The 16,836-nt window shown below is 33.9% G+C and overlaps 2 protein-coding genes across 3 annotated transcripts; one reads left to right on the top strand and one right to left on the bottom strand.

Annotated features, from left to right (window-relative positions):
* Positions 1-417: 417 nt before the first annotated feature.
* On the bottom strand, positions 418-4,924 carry LOC137397946 (four and a half LIM domains protein 2-like). The gene is made up of 5 exons (XM_068084041.1): positions 4,798-4,924; positions 2,859-2,959; positions 2,175-2,288; positions 817-998; positions 418-453 (listed from the first exon to the last, which is right to left on the bottom strand). The coding sequence occupies exons 1-5, from the start codon at positions 4,908-4,910 to the stop codon at positions 418-420; spliced, it is 546 nt and encodes a 181-aa protein (XP_067940142.1). The 5' UTR covers positions 4,911-4,924.
* On the top strand, positions 2,588-15,108 carry LOC137397940 (four and a half LIM domains protein 2-like). Of its 2 annotated transcripts, none has more exons than XM_068084033.1 (7): positions 2,588-2,609; positions 5,534-5,696; positions 8,172-8,272; positions 9,084-9,197; positions 11,172-11,344; positions 13,571-13,757; positions 14,822-15,108. In XM_068084033.1, the coding sequence occupies exons 2-7, from the start codon at positions 5,584-5,586 to the stop codon at positions 14,974-14,976; spliced, it is 843 nt and encodes a 280-aa protein (XP_067940134.1). In that variant the 5' UTR covers positions 2,588-2,609; positions 5,534-5,583; the 3' UTR covers positions 14,977-15,108. The 2 variants fall into 2 exon arrangements, with proteins under 2 accessions (XP_067940134.1, XP_067940133.1); XM_068084032.1 differs by lacking the exon at positions 2,588-2,609 and adding an exon at positions 2,919-3,061.
* Positions 15,109-16,836: the final 1,728 nt, after the last annotated feature.

Here is a 16,836-nt window from a genome sequence, read left to right on the forward strand (position 1 = left end):
CGCACTTTTCTAACCATGCATTATGCAAAATCTGTAAAAAAATACACGGTATAAATATGTAAATCGGCCGAAGTCTTGTAAAACTGACAGTAGACTAGCACACAAGACTCGCAGGTAAGTAAGTATAGCTGTCTTATTAATCATCCTATATTTTTCCATAGAAGTTGTCCTCTCTTGAGAGTACAGCACTTTATTTTTAATGTTGTCCTCTCTTGAGGTTCTATTACTAGTTGAGTGATGATATTTGATTTAAATATCACACATTTCACTCACATACTAAAAAGTAAAGTGTTTTAATGGAGCTACCAAAAACAAATGAAAGAGATAAACCAAAAAGGTTTTATTGGTTCGTGCAAGATGGTATGAAGTATGCAGTGGACCAATAAAGATGGAGACTGAAAATTTGGTGTGGCGACCTCAGTTTGTGGTCACCACAACTGAGGTCACCAGTTTGTGGTCCTCAGTTTGTTGTGGCGATTCTCAGTTCGGCGTTTACTATGATAGGTAAGCTGTCGGCATGGAAATAACAAATTGTCCACACAAAATCGCACTCACTAGCAGAGTCAAATCATTAGTCAAAAACATTGGTTACATTTGTCAAATCATCACACGGGTTGTTTAAAGTAAATATTTTAGGCAAGTGATTTTTTGCCTATATTAACAAGCACTGCTTTGTAATTGTTTGTCTGTCTGTTAGTCCGTGTAAACTTTATGCGTTTCTACATTTTGTGGTCGATCGTGTCCAAATATCAAACATTTCTCCGAATTATCTCGGGTACAAGCTTCAAAGTGCTAAATAAAAATGTTGCAAAATATGATTCTCACCTCAGCACACTTGCCGCACCTCTTAGCAAAGTTATCATTATAGCATGGCATGCATATGAGGGTGTCCTCTTCCCTTGGTACAAAGTTGTTGTTGCCGATGGACTGCTGACATATGGCGCAGAGGAAACACTGGGCGTGGTAGCGCTTGCCTGAGTATTCAAACTTCTGCTGGCCTGTAATATCAGTAATATTAGATAACTTACAGTCCAGGTTTCTACATAGGTAAACCTACAACAGGTACTTAAGCTAAATGTAGAAAAACCTACAACAGGCGCTTATGCTGCATGCAGAAAAACCTACAAAAAGTATTTATGCTGCATGCAGGTAAACCTACAACAGGTACTTAAGCTACATGTAAAAAAATCTACAACCTACTTGTTTTGTTTGTGGGTAAGCTTGCTATCACAAATTATATTTAATGTGTGTAAAATTTACAGCAGCAAGACCTTATAGCAACAAAAGTTTTCTATTCTTAGAGTTATTTGCATTCAACCTTAACAACTGACAAAATATTTTTAAGAATCAAACTTGAAAAAAGCTACTATGTATAATAAAGATTATACAAAATTAACTACAGATTAGTTTTTTAAGACTTCCTATGTTGATTTGATTAAACTGTGGAAAAAATTGAAGTATTAATCATCAGTTACGATAATCAATATATATAAATCTCAAAGTTTGTCATCGTATGTCATCATTCGATGTCTGTTCAGCTGTAGCTATTAAAATCTAGCAATTAAAAAGACGTATTGCAAAAGATTTGATCTCTGAACCCCTGTTCGTAAGATGACTAGCTAACCAATTGAGATTTACGGAATGCGATGTATTCATTGGGCGATGTGAATTACTATTTGGGTTAAAATATGCACAGCAACTCTGCGTTATGCCCAACGTCACTAAATCTTGCTCTCACGTCTCTTATTAGTAAGTTTAACAATACAGATACTAGTTTACTCAAGTTAGCCAATATCGTACCACACCATACCACACCATGCCACACCATGTTATATCATGTCATACCACACTACATCACATCCCATCATACCATATCACACCATACTATACCATACTACATGACTACATGACACCATATCATGCATGCCATGCAGCAGTTTGTGACACCACAACATATCATACCAAGTCATACCATTTCATGGTATACCACATCATACCTTACCTTGCTACACCATACTACATGACACCATACCAAACCAAATCATACCACATTATACTATGTTATACCACGTCAAACCATAGCATGTCATACTTCATGAGACTACCATGTCATTCCATACCTCACAACTATTGTCTTGAGAATGTAAGTCAAGCAGAATTGAGAGTTATCTTACCATGTTTGAAAGTGTTGTTGCATCTGTCACACCTGAGAGCAAAGTTGGTATCATAGCAAGTTGGACAGTAAAGACCATCATCTTTGCCAACAAACTGCTGATTGGCTAATGATCCTAAGGTGCACAAAATTTATTGTTATAGTTAAACGGAACATTACACAGACATGGTAAGACGACTACCACTAATAGTACGCTACATTAGTTACATTTAGCTTTGATGCAGTAAACATTGATGCTTTTTTCTAAAGGTCATTAATTTTTATAATCTTTGCATGCTGCCTTATATTTCTAGAGAGTGAACGTTTACTGAAGTGTGCACAAAGCAATGATGAGATGCTGTCCCCTTCATCTGTGTCAAGATGATGAGCGCCATGTTAGTTATTCACATGCCATCCTACAGCTAGCAAAGTAAAGATCTCTCTATATCATCTGTTGGTAAGACATTTTTTACCTAACTTCAAGTAGCTCTACTATCTGTAAATCACACACCAAAAAGTCATGTGAAATATTTTCTTGCTTTGAAAAACTTAATGTTTTAAATAAAAAATAATTTCTACCATTATTTCGTGTCACATAAACTAATAATGCAAAAAATGTATTCCTATGCTGTTGGCCATTGTTGATGGGAAAAGTAGAAATGTTGCCTCGGGCTAACAGCTGTAACGAATGATTCGCTGCTCTTACCTTGGCACGCCCAGCATTTAAAACACTCTTCATGCCAGTGTCTACCCTTGTATGACAGATCTTTAAAGTCAGTTCCTATTGGTTTGTTACACTCGTAACACCTGCAATAGAGTGTCAAATTAATGCGTAATATATCAATGGCGGCATAGTACCTGTAACAGAACGTCATTGTAATACGTGCTCCTACTAAGGATCATTAACAGGTACAACAGTAAATCTTATTACTATATATTAGTACACTGGGCAGTCTTGTGCACCATGAGAGATCATCATGAGTAATCTTTATGTGCAGAGTTATTCAGTGAACTGGGAAGGTGGCTGAGTAGTGTAGTGGTAATGTGCCAGTTTGCAAAACGGGCAGTCACAGTTCAATTCCAGAGTACAGCAATTTTTTTCAGCTGCTGTTAGCTTGGCTTTGAACTAATTGACAGACATGACTTTTTTTATAGTACAGAATTTAGTAGGACAAATTAGTAGGAAAATATCACAAAAGTTTTTTTCATTTTTAGATGTTTTAGATTCGGCTCCCTAAAAGGTTTTAAAATACCATAAATTGGAAACGCATTCTATAATGGTGAGTGGCAGCAACAGGTTTTCTGCAGTGTTCACAGCATTAGCACAGCCACTGAAACAAACAATCAGCCAAAGTGTTGTAATAAAAATATGTATTTTCTTGCCGCGAGCATGTAAGTTGATCATGACTAGTGATGTGGCAGCAATATCAGGTGAATCTGTTTAAAGTTGTATAACAACGGTTATAATTTGATTTGTTGAGGATGGTTGACCTGAATCAAAACTTCACATAATTTTATTCGCTTAAGTCTAAATTTTTATGTTGTCATCAGGGAGGCTTTCCAATTAGAGTTGCAAGCACTCCTAAGTAGTCAAGCTGTTGTTCGCAAGAATCAATCGTGAAAATGAAAAAAGTGCATCTGTGATCTCAAAAACATCGGAGTTAAGATTCTTCTTGTAACTAATCACAACTTAGAATACTCCCAATAAGGAAAAATCACAATGTTTTGGATATACTCACTCACCCAAAAGAGCCACACTTTGATTAAATTATAGCGGAGAAGAGACAGGAAAAAAGTTGCTGATTATTATTAACATATTGCAGCAACATATTAACAAGTTAATATGTTGCTGATATAGGTCTAACAATTAACAACATATTAACAAGTTAATATATTGCTGATATAGGTCTAACAATTAACAACATATTAACAAGTTAACATGTTGCTGAAATAGGTTTAACAATTAACAACATATTAACAAGTTAACATGTTGCTGAAATAGGTTTAACGATTAACAACATATTAACAAGTTAATATGTTGCTGAAATAGGTTTAACGATTAACAACATATTAACAAGTTAATATGTTGCTGATATAGGTTTAACAATTAACAACATATTAACAAGTTAACATGTTGCTGAAATAGGTTTAACGATTAACAACATATTAACAAGTTAATATGTTGCTGATATAGGTTAAACAATTAACAACATATTAACAAGTTAATATGTTGTTGAAATAGGTTTAACAATTAACAACATGTTAACAAGTTAACATGTTGCTGATATAGGTTTAACAATTAACAACATATTAACAAGTTAATATGTTGCTGCATGGAAATGTAATACTTCTTAAAATAATCTTACCATAACATATTACTTTCATATAATATATGAAATTATGCAGAATTTGACTGTTTTTCATTGTTTTTAAACGTTTTGTTTAATTCAAAACAAGGTGTGCAAGATTACTCTTGTCAATTGTAGGAGGTACAGCAATGAGAACGATTAAAGAAATACTGGTCTAAAGAAACTTTCGCGAGCAGTATCGGATGTTATTCACGCCGATTAACACTTTTCATTTTTTGTTGCTGGCACGTAGCCTTAGATCTTATATTGAACATGCTAGTTGGCGTTTTAACTTACTTGTCAGCGAATTTGTCTTCAAAGCAAGTGAGACAGGTGGGCTGATCTTGACGGAGGACATATCGCATTCCTGTCAGGGGCGTGTCACAGTATGTGCAGCTGTAATGCTCCATGCTGGCTCTCTTTCTATTCTAAAAGCACAGAAATTCATTCACGACCACAGAAGACTGTTTACACCTACTTTTGGGTCATGTAGTGAAACCTTAAAAGACCCTAATTCTGAATATATTAGCCGACAGCGGTTTACTTAGATAGGTTCGCAGGCAGCGCTATTCAAAAAAAATGAACACTATTAAATAAAGCTATTTGTTGGGTGCATCAGCAAGATACTTGGTCTATGGCTTCTCAAACACATGTGGTAATCGATAACTTTAGTAAAAATGCAATGAGTCGCTGAAAAATGCACAATACTTGTTGTATGATTATTTTCCATACTCTGCATTATATCAAAGGTTACTTTTCCTATCTTGCGACCAACCAATGCTATCTGTATGACAACAAGCGCCGAAAGTCACAGTCAACGTCACATGTCAAAAGTCAAAGTCCTAACTAGGATAAAAATAAAGTGACTTTCCTTATGAACACAAATCTGCTCACCTATCCTGATGATGTTGCCTTCAGCTAAATCCTTCTCTCACATGCGCTACTCGAGGTACTCAATAATACTGTAAGCTGGCAACAATATGGAGTTGCTGTAATAGCTATGACATCATCACTAAATGCTATCTTTTAATAGAAGAACACAGTACTGACAGTACTAGAATACGTTAAAGATTTGAAGGCAAAATGGAGCACTATAATTGTGCTCACTGTGACACATCGTTGGCCGGCAAGCGCTATGTGCTCAGACTCGACCAACCAACATGTCTGCCGTGCTATGACTCCAAGTTTGCTGACGCGTAAGTCATATATATTTATCTGTACTTTCTCTCCGGACAATCTTTTACTCAAATTCAAAAAAAGTTAAGCAAAATTGTTTTTGATGAGTTGATTATGAGGTCTTCCTAGAGAAATTCAGCTCACAATGCGTAAGAAACATTTTAATTATTTTAAAATATTGTTAGCTACATATATGTGATGTCACCAAGTTTGAAAAAGGCATATATGATGTCACCAAGTTTGAAAAAGGCATATATGATGTCACCAAGTTTGCAAAAGGCATACGTGTAGCAAACAAATGTTATGTTATTAGAGTGTTAGATGGAATGTTCGTCAAGTGAATAGTGTACATGACACGGTTGTCAAAGAGGAAGTTTGGGCTGCATTTCTCAAAGGTCTACACAATAGTACAATTCAGGATTAATACAAATACTGCTGCCAGAGGAATCTTCAAAACGATGGCCACTTTGCAAAAACATATTTTTTATCCAAGATTTTTGTACACACATGTATTGATTTACAATATTAGTATTAGTAATAGCAGCAGTAGCAGTGGCTTGCTGTATATCAGAAATCAACAATGCCCTGCATCTTGGCGATGCATGCTTGGGTCGAGCAGTATGGTAGAGAAGAGGTGACCCAGATCTCAATATTTACTACTTCCGGAATTGTCAGATTTACCTGAAGGGATTCCTTTGCAACACATCCAGTCTGACAGAGCCAGGTAGCCATTTTGCTTGCCCAATGTGCAAAGGACAGAAGTGGATCTTTAACGTGCCCACGGTGCCAGTTTGGTACAGGAGGCCTCCAAATTATGGTGTAGACCCAAAAGACCCAGCAATTTAGGATTGAAGGAGCTGAGCTTTTTGTCAGATCGGCTTTAAGCAGGACTTGAACCACCAACCCCAAGGTTAACAGTCAAAGGCGCTACTGCTAGGCTACCCTGACACCCTGGTAGTGAGTAGCAGTAGTAGTAGCAGTAGTAGTAGCAGTAGTAGTAGTAGTAGTAGTAGTAGTAGTAGTAGTAGTAGTAGTAGTAGTAGTAGTAGTAGTAGTAGTAGTAGTAGTAGTAGTAGTAGTAGTAGTAGTAGTAGTAGTAGTAGTAGTAGTAGCAACAGCGAGTGGTTCCAGTAGCAGTATTAATAGTAATATCACTACTAGGGATAGTAGAATTTGCAGTATCAAACACGGTTCAGCAAGTTTTTAGTCTAGCAACTGTGAATGAATCTTTAAGGAAGAACCCTTTGATTTAATTATATGCTCATCTAAGTGCCCTGAAGATACCAAGATCTCAATTTAATTGCTACTTTTATTGTTGTTATATATTGCCAGCTAACTAACCATATTATACATTATAAGTAAGTATCCAAATATGTTCCATTATCTGCAAATTAATTTATGGGTAACACTTAGCAATAAAAATAAATGACGCAAAAACGAAGGCTTGTAGAACAGTTAAATGATTGTTATTACCTCAAACATTCAATAAATCTATGAAATAAAAGAATTAAAAGTTTTACTTTTTCTATGTAAGAGTAATCTTCTGATTTAATGCCATTTAATATATAACTCACTGTACTATAATATGTATTTAATATTTATTAATATAAATTTAATTAGGTCAGCTGTAAAATAAGAGCTTATTAAATCGAGTGAAGTTTTAATTTTGGGTTTTTTGGACAAGTCCATATTACATTGTACCAATTATTTTTTTATTTTCCATAAAATTATTTAATTTTACTTTATAACTCAATGATCAATTCAAAAATTTCAAATTGTATTGAAGCCTGGGAGAATGCTCAATTAATTTATCTTGAAAAACTATTTATTTATCAAAAAGAGTAGTTCACATTATTAACAAGAAACCTTTTTTTTTCTCGACTCAGGATCTATTTAAAACATGCAACATTTTGAATGTCAGTCAGTTGTTTAAATTTCGGACTTTGCTTAGAGCTCATATATCTTTACTCATCATATTCTCATCCCTCCCAGCACTATTTCACTCGAAATTCAAAATTCAACTTACCTCTACCTAAATCATCTTCCACTGCTGGTCACAAAAGAACAATTTATAAAGAAGATGCTTTATGGAACACACTGCCTATTTCTATTTGCAGTATACAAAACACGTTAAGTTTTAAGAGGAGTTTAAGGGCATGGCTATTGAGATAACATTTTTAACTATAATGTTTAAGTAGTTTTTGCCTGTAATCTGCCACTTAGATCCGCACTAAATATTAGCTTTTGCTATCGCGCACATGGCCTCATCATCACCTTCTCTGAATGCTCGTTGTCTAGTTTTCATTTCTTTTGTATATTCATATAATAATGATGAAATAAAGCAAACAAACAAACAAGCATTCTTGCTAATGACAAAGCAATACTCAAAGTTGACCGATAGTGGCCGTCAGTAACTCATCGCTATGACCATTGTCTTAGCCCAAGTTGTACGATTCGGTATCACATGTACGACGCTAACAAGCCTCTCATTGCAGGTGTGAGGCATGCGCTAAGCCCATCGGAACCGACTTCAAGGACCTCTCTTACAAGGGCAGACATTGGCATGAGCAGTGCTTCAACTGCTGGAACTGTAAAGGTTGGTATGTCCTTTTAACAGATTTACAACTTTAACCTATCACAGACGCTGATAGCAAGTCTATCAAAAAACTAAAGTTCTACAGGCTATGATGTGAAGAGTAAGATACAAACTTTGTAACTTCAGTGTGCAGAGATTGCTGGCAAACTAAAGAAAATATATTTTTTCAACAATAAAATTAATAATAACTATTACCAACCACTACTATTAGTTACACGAGCAATAATTACGTGTAACAACTATGTGCACAATTATTCTTAGATATGGAAAAAAGGCTGAGTGGCGCAGTTGGTAGCACTTGGCTGGCAATCCATATATCTGGGTTCGATCCGCGTGCGTTGTTATCCTTTTTTCTAACACTCCCAGACGACAATCGGACGAGTATTAATAATTATTATCAACCACTGCTATATAGCAAATATTATAATAGTATTATAATATACTATAATAAAGTTATATTATATTATATATATATATTTTATATATATAATAATATATTTATAATATTATTATAAATATATAATAATAATTAATAGTATATAATAATATATTTATATATTTTATATTATATATATAATATATTATATATATTATTATTAAATATTATAATATATTACTTTAATGCAATAATATATTATCATAATATATTGTATAATTATTATATATTATATAATAAATATATTGTAATAACTAGAATAAAACTATTATATATTACAGCTCCTATTATAGCAAATATTGTTGTTTATTCATGCTTGAGAATTAATAGTCTTGGTATGTTTGTCTATAAACTGTATATTCTCTTCTCCTCCAGCCTCACTTGCCAATCAGCAGTTTGTTGGAAAGGATGAGGGCCTGTACTGCCCGGACTGCTATGATAATCTCTTTGCCCAGCGATGTGACAAATGCAACAAAACCTTTAAACATGGTAAGAGTCGAGAAAAAACAGATCATGCTTGACTTCGAGGAAACCGTTTAAAAGCAGGCTAGACTGGCCTTGATCAGGTGTAAAATTTACAGCACATTAGAATGGTATTTGTAGATCAACAGATCGGTGCGCTTGATTTGTTAGACTGTGAAGTTTGTGTCTCAGTCAAGTGTGTCCTCAATTTGATAGGATGGTTGGCAACACTTTGGTGGCTCATCTTTAAGAATAGAAAGATAAACAAAGACTTGAATCTTAGCTCTTTTTTGATAATCTATCTGAGACAAGAAAGGTTGTCACCACTAGCCAGTTTCTCACACCATCCAATCATCTCTGAGCTAATTTAGATCTTGTGATAATTTTAATATTTCTGCTTGTGCGTGATTGGCTGGCACTTTAGAGAGAAAGCTGGTGATTGGTGTATTTAATTAGTTAGATTAGCTACTACTTAAAACATCAATTAAATTGGCTTTAGCTAAATGTGATTGAACCATAATTTTGGTGATTTTTGCCACCCCATTTACTACGATGTCGTATCAGGGTATAAAATCTGATTGCGGTTAAAACATCTAGAAAAAATATGTACCGAATATGTTACAAGTCGCTATCGTTGTTATAGTTGATACAGACAATTGTGTTCAAGTTTATGTGTCTCTATCCTGTGGGTCTTTTTGCAACTATAGGCGTCATAATTGTTTGATTCGAGCGTTTTAATCACGATCAGATTTTATCGATTTTGATCTTGAAGCATCCTGACAGTCAGAACCTCCAATATCAATAACAATGGCTAATGACATAAAAATTTCGATACTTTCAAATAAATCTACTACAATTTGGTGTAAGTTGTATAATTGTGGTAATTTTCTATAATAATATATAATATAATTTCCTACAATGCCATTTACTACGATGTCATTAATGAGTTTGGGGACATGATGTATATGCCACAGTGGATCATATAAGAATTTGTTTTAACAATGTTTTTCATCAAAGAAAACAAAGCCATACATAAGCGTGTTTAGTGACTAAAAAATTGTCATTTTTTGCAACAGAGAGAGAGAGCACAATTTCAAATATTAGTCTCCATGCTTTCCTTTACAATAATCAAGAAAGATTGATGGTTTTAGTGGCATTTTCCCTGAGCAATTTCATTAGACTATGTTGAAAATACTGACAGATCTCTTTATACTTTTGGTCATCCGACATTGAAATAAACTGTAGCAATCTGTTAAAAAATAATGTTAAGGAGTTGTCTGTTCACTACTTTCATCACCCTAATTGGGTCAATAAATAACATAGTTAGAAGTCTACACTATTCCTAATAATGTGACCAACTGGCTATCTGAACTATGAGTAGTTTCGCTTTCAATTAGTGTATGCTAGTCTCAGTGCATCATCCGCAGGAAAACCTCGAATCTAGGCGTATTGTAATGCGCTCAGATTTGAGGTCATTACTAAACAATTCGAAACCCTTAGGCTTTCACCGCTATTTTTTAAAAATCACACTTAAATAATTAGGATATTTTTAGTCATCACGCAGATACCCAAACCCCAATTGATGTAACTGATTTGAAGTCCTTAGGTTTCTACCTAATGAAAATGACTAACAACATTAAACTAACAATGTCTAGACAAATCGTAACAAAATACCTCAAATCTAAACAAAAAACTTTATTACGGTCTAACGATTCGTGAAAGATATACTGGATAGTGTCTATTAAAAAAGACAGTAGAGGACAACTCTAAAGTTAGTCTCATGATTGTAGTTGAACTTTAATTTGCAACTACAGTTTAACGAGCATTAAGAGTTTGATGCACATATAGATGTCTCGCCTACAATACCTGGGAGACTCGGGCTAGAAATGACCTAAAAACTCATAGTCTGCTAGGATTATATGTCTTCATATGCTGGCTGATCACTAAACCACCTGAGTGTTAACGAGATGTAGTCGCTTCAAGTGTTTTACACTCTTGCAGGTCAACAGAAATTTGAGTACAACGGCAAGCGATTTCACAGCCCATGTTTTCTGTGCTTTTTCTGTCAGAAGCCTATCGGGAACAACAATTTCGTACCCCGCGACGATGATGCCCTCTGCTGCATGATTTGCTACAACGAAAAGTTTGCCAGGAAATGTGGAAAATGTCATGATGTGAGTTGTGTTTCCATAACAATGAGTTGCTAGCGTGGGATGTTTCCTTCAGTTTATGGGGATAAACATGCATTACTAGAGCGAGTTGTGTCTCTAAACAGAGAGTTGTCTTTCCATAACATTAGGCAGCTATATTGAATTTGTGTTCCCATAACAATGATCACCTATAGTAAGTCGTGTTCCCATAACAATGAGCAGCTGGAGGGAGTTTTGTTTCCACAAAGACAAGTTGCTAGTAAGACAATGAGCTGTTAGTAGCTATCATGCAATGATTTGACCTTGAATATAAAAAATGAGCTTTTGAAAGGTGCTACTTGCTACTCAATGTTTACTAAACCTGCCAGCATCCATAAATATTTCTCAAATTTTGTGGTTGTATATGACCAGCTATAGCTATTAAAATCTTGGAATGAAGAATCCGTACTACAGAAAATTTGATCTCGAACCCTACCATTCACCAGTCCAAACGCCTTACTAATATAGCCACACGAGCTTGATAGATTCAATAAGCGATGTATGTCACTATATGGTAGAAAATAAGCTACGCTTTCGGTCATGACGCAAAGTCATGGCATAACATCATGAGAAGCTGTGGCTCTTATTAGTAAGCTTACTCAAATTATTCATTGGCAACGTGCCCCGCTAATAGCAAGTAGCAGGCAACTCTCATTACCTCTCATTGTTTATAAGCTGATTTTTAACACCCGAGCAACGCCGGGTAGCACAGCTAGTACCACTATGAAATCAGTTTGCATTTTATTTTCATTTCAAATGTCATACGATGCTTGACTGTTGAAGGTTTTGTTTAGAACTATGCTAATTATGCCACTAAAAAGCCAATAATAGATATAGCTAGATAGATATAGATTGATAAAATCTACATGGTGTCAGCTGGTTGCAGACTAGAGATACCAGTTCCACTCAGTTCTGTACATTTTTAAAGGCATGGCTTCACATACTGTATAGAAAGATAGCTAAAGTAATTTTATGGTAACAGGCTGGATATCTAGTGGAAAATGTATCACTGAGTGTTACCTTGCTGTTTCACTTTTTAACTGTAGAATCCTTCTAGTAATCGTGGTATGATAACTCCTGCTCCCAATGTCAATAATAACAGGAAGTTACTGGTAATCGCGTTATGATAATTCCTGCTCCCAATATCAGTGATAACAGGAAGTAACTGGCAATCATGTTATGATAACTCCTGCTCCCAATATCAATAAAAACAGGAAGTTAGTGGGAATCATGTTATGATAACTCCTGCTCCCAATATTAATAATAACAGGAAGTCACTGGTAATTGTGTTATGATAACTCCTGATTCCAAATCAGGAATAACAGGAAGTTACTGGTAATCTTGTTATGATAACTCCTGCTCCCAGTATTAGTAATAACAGGAAGTTACTGGCAATTGTGTTGTGATAACTCCTGCTCCTAATATCAGTGATAACAGGAAGTTACTAGTAATCATGTTATGATAACTCCTGCTCTCAATATCAGTAACAGCAGGAGGTTACTGGTGGTCGTGTTATGATAACTCCTGCTCCCAATATCAATAAAAACAGGAAGTTAGTGGGAATCATGTTATGATAACTCCTGCTCCCAATATTAATAATAACAGGAAGTCACTGGTAATTGTGTTATGATAACACCGGCTCCCAATGACCGTAACAGCAGGACGTTACTGGTAGTTGTGTTAAAATAACTTCTGCTCCCAATATCAATAATAATTGGAAATTACTTGTAATCATGTTATGATAACTCCTGCTCCCAATATCAGTAACAGCAGGAAGTTACTGGTAATCGTGTTATGATAACTCCTGCTCCCAATATCAGTAACAGCAGGAAGTTACTGGTAATCATGTTATGATAACTCCTGCTCCCAATATCAGTGATAACAGGAAGCTGCGAATGCGTGTTATGCAAAACAAAGAGGAATCTTTTTGGTTTGCTAAGAAATGTTCATGATGAGTGTTAATGATCTAACACCAGCGTTTTATTTTTGTCATAGAAGGGAACTTCTTAGTGTTTCATAAATTCTTAAGTATTTGCTATCAATTGCGCATTTTGTCTAACTAACTCCTTTACCTTGGACAGTTACTTGATTCAACCACAGACTCTAATACACGATCTGATGACTTATTATGTAACCTTGTTTGTTTGAAGACAATTAGGAATCCTTAGCGATATGTTTCTATCCTCCTAGCCCTAATTATGACTCCTGCAGGTACTCAACCACGGAGGAGTTACATTTAAAGATGAGGCATTCCACAGGGAGTGTTTTCTTTGCACTAAATGCAACACAGAGCTTGCCCACATCAAGTTTGCTACGAAGAATGACATACCGTACTGCCCCGACTGCTATGTCAAGCAGTTCTCTAAAGTCTGCATGAAGTGTGAACGACCAATCGCTGGTTAGCTTTCCAATTTAAAAGCTTTGCATGTAGCATACAATGCATAAAGTAAATGTGTACCTACCTATATTGGTCATGAGCACATAGATTTTTGGCAAAACAATATACATGTATATTGTTTTGTATAATATATTGTTTTGTATAAAATATATTAACATATAATACTATATATTATATAATTATTTTCATAACATATATATTACTAATATATGTTATAGTTGATATATATAATAACATATAATTATAATTAATTAATATAATTAATAATTAATAATATATATCAACTATCATATTATGATAGTTGATATATATTATTAATTATAATATAATATTGTATAATATATACATGTATATAATATTATTATATAAAAATATTATATTTAGATGATGTAATATTATTATATAATAATGTATATTATTATAGAACAATATATATTATATAAGATTATTGTATGTGTGTAAATTATGATTCACTTACATGCTACAGTATGTTTCTCATGTATGATACGTATTCAACTAAAATATGTAAAGTGCTTCAATTATTGAAAAGTGGGCGGAGTTAGTAACAACTTACTCTTCACATAATTTTTTCACACCATTTGTTATTAACTGTAGTTTTATAACAATGAAACTCACCGAATATCATTTAATTTTTATCTTTGGGCTTTAAGTAAATTTTTCCTTGCATGGACAATCTAATATATTATGATATATATATATATATATATATATTTTAGTATATACTTATAACAATGCATAATTTATTTTATTCTCATGTTTTAACATTATTTGTCTATTAAATCATGCTATGTTATATTAATTACATGACATTTTATTTCATTCTTTATTTATATTTGTTCTATTTCTTATATGGCATACTTTTATTTTTATTAATTACTAATTACTCTGTTTTTTTAATTATTACTCTGTTGTATTATTTTAGATACACCACTATTTATTTAACAGATAGCATTGCATTATGAATTATATTACCCAATATTCAATGTACCACAACCTTGTTTATTATAGCGCTGATTTTTGCATGGAGTTGTTTCCACTTACAGGTCTTGGAACTGCCATGAAGTATGTAGGATTTGAGGACAAGCAGTGGCATGCTGACTGCTTCAGCTGCACTGTATGCAACAAAAACCTCGTCACTCAAGGATTCCTTATCGCTAATGGTGACATTGCTTGCCCTGACTGCGCTCGAACTATGTAGAAATTATCTACACCTGCTCTCAACGAAGTCGCCATCTGCTCTGCATCATTTTCAAATGCCCTTCTTTAAGTCTATTTGTGAGAGCAAAGTCAACAAATCAATAATAAATTGCTGCTATCAATACTCTGAATAAAATTTATTATTTAAATACTTCATTATTTAAAGATAATTAAATTGAATTTCAATTAAATTGCTTGAAAGTAGGTATGAACTAATTTGCAAATAAACCAAATATTTTATGCAATTCCATTCAAACTTCCACTTTGGATTACTATAACATATGAATTTTGAACATGTGAATAAATATTAAAAATATATTTTCAGAATTTCATATGTTATGGTAAATGTAAGCACAGAATTGATTAAAGTTATAGAAAACTATTATATTTATCTCCGAATCAGCTTCCGAAAAGGTTATTTAGTCAACATGTACCGTCAACAAGATCATTTAGTCGATGAAGTACTGTAAAATCTCTAATTAACCACCACCTTCATTTGCCTGCCACTTTGACCTTTGATCTTTACAGACCCATAATATCCAACACCAAAGTGTTCCATTTTTTTTCTTTTTAAAAACAGAAAGCAACACTATAGAAATTACTAATTACTAATTACTAACTGCAACAACTGTAAGAAATAATGGATATTTGTCTCAGGCTAATAGTGTGGTTAATAATCAGGCTTGTTTAATGCAGTTTTGATACTTCAAAGTACATGTATTGTATATAAAAACAGTTTACATTTACGATGGTAGATGAACGACTAGTTTTAGGGTCAAGGTGCTATTTAGAGCGAAATTTGCAATGCATTTGCATTGCATTTGTGCTAAATGCAATGCGTAAAAGTTTTGCTTTGCCAAAAAATAGTTTGGATGCTAATATTGACTAACTCAGAAGTGCCGAAGAAGAGTTGATGTCAGAAAATACTGTGGAAGGTATTGCACAACAAGAAGATGAATCGGAACGCAGCTATTCAAGCAAATGATGCAAATATTTTATGGTCAAATGGCACTGCAGTGCAGTAGGATAACTGCAATGGTAGCTGTAATGTACCTGTACTGGGTGTGGGTGTTATTATATACAACAAATAGCAATAATGAAAGGAAAAGATTATATGTTTATATCTCTCCTCCTGCAAAAAGAGAAATGCAATATTGGCCAATAGTAGAAGTAAAATGCACTGATATTATTAGAATAACCAATATTATTAACATAGTAATAATATAAAACCAACGCACAATTTTGTTTACATTTCAAAACGTCATACAGTGTAGCTAACAATATCACGAAATTGTGATATTTATATAGATTTTTAGAAATTCTGTACTACGTAGTCATTGTTCTGTAGTCATCCAAACTTATAATTAATTATTATAATAATCTCATTAGAACCGTTAAAAACATATCATCGCCATTTCCTTCACTTACACTGCGTTGAACATCAGTTAGAATACGAAAGTACTCAAATGTGTCGGCAAATGAAAATGAAAAAATTGAAATCGGCGAAAATGAAATGATTTCTTTACTCCTATGTTAATTGCCGAAACCTTCGGCAATTCGACAATGCTATAGACTGGTGAAAAGTTATTTCTTCGTGAAATGTGCAAGACTTAATCGTTCTATTCTCTGTCGCTCAGCGTTTCAATTTTCGGTCTTAACTTTTATAAAAGTGAGGCTTAGCAAGTTTTAATAACTATTTTCCGTCAAATTAATCTGTCTATTTGGGTATGATCCGGGCAGATGGATAAGTTTTAAAAGAATTTTGATAATTTAAAAAGACTTGGTAACATATTTAAATAGGCTTATATGTGTTTGGTATCATTATTATACTTTAACTGATCTACAAAACGATGGTTAAATT

Source organism: Watersipora subatra, chromosome 6, assembly GCF_963576615.1.
Source record: "Watersipora subatra chromosome 6, tzWatSuba1.1, whole genome shotgun sequence".
Classification (NCBI taxonomy): Eukaryota; Metazoa; Bryozoa; class Gymnolaemata; order Cheilostomatida; family Watersiporidae; genus Watersipora; species Watersipora subatra.

What these genes read in the sequence shown, in the direction of transcription:
- LOC137397946 (XM_068084041.1), bottom strand. Translation starts at nt 4,910, where the DNA reads ATGGAGCATTACAGCTGCACATACTGTGACACGCCCCTGACAGGAATG. An exon ending in GAAGACAAATTCGCTGACAA is followed by an intron (nt 2,960 to 4,797) that starts GTAAGTTAAAAC and finishes ACTCTATTGCAG; the next exon opens with GTGTTACGAGTGTAACAAAC. An exon ending in CAACAACACTTTCAAACATG is followed by an intron (nt 999 to 2,174) that starts GTAAGATAACTC and finishes CTGATATTACAG; the next exon opens with GCCAGCAGAAGTTTGAATAC.
- LOC137397940 (XM_068084033.1), top strand. Translation starts at nt 5,584, where the DNA reads ATGGAGCACTATAATTGTGCTCACTGTGACACATCGTTGGCCGGCAAG. An exon ending in AATGTGGAAAATGTCATGAT is followed by an intron (nt 11,345 to 13,570) that starts GTGAGTTGTGTT and finishes TGACTCCTGCAG; the next exon opens with GTACTCAACCACGGAGGAGT. An exon ending in GTGTGAACGACCAATCGCTG is followed by an intron (nt 13,758 to 14,821) that starts GTTAGCTTTCCA and finishes TTCCACTTACAG; the next exon opens with GTCTTGGAACTGCCATGAAG.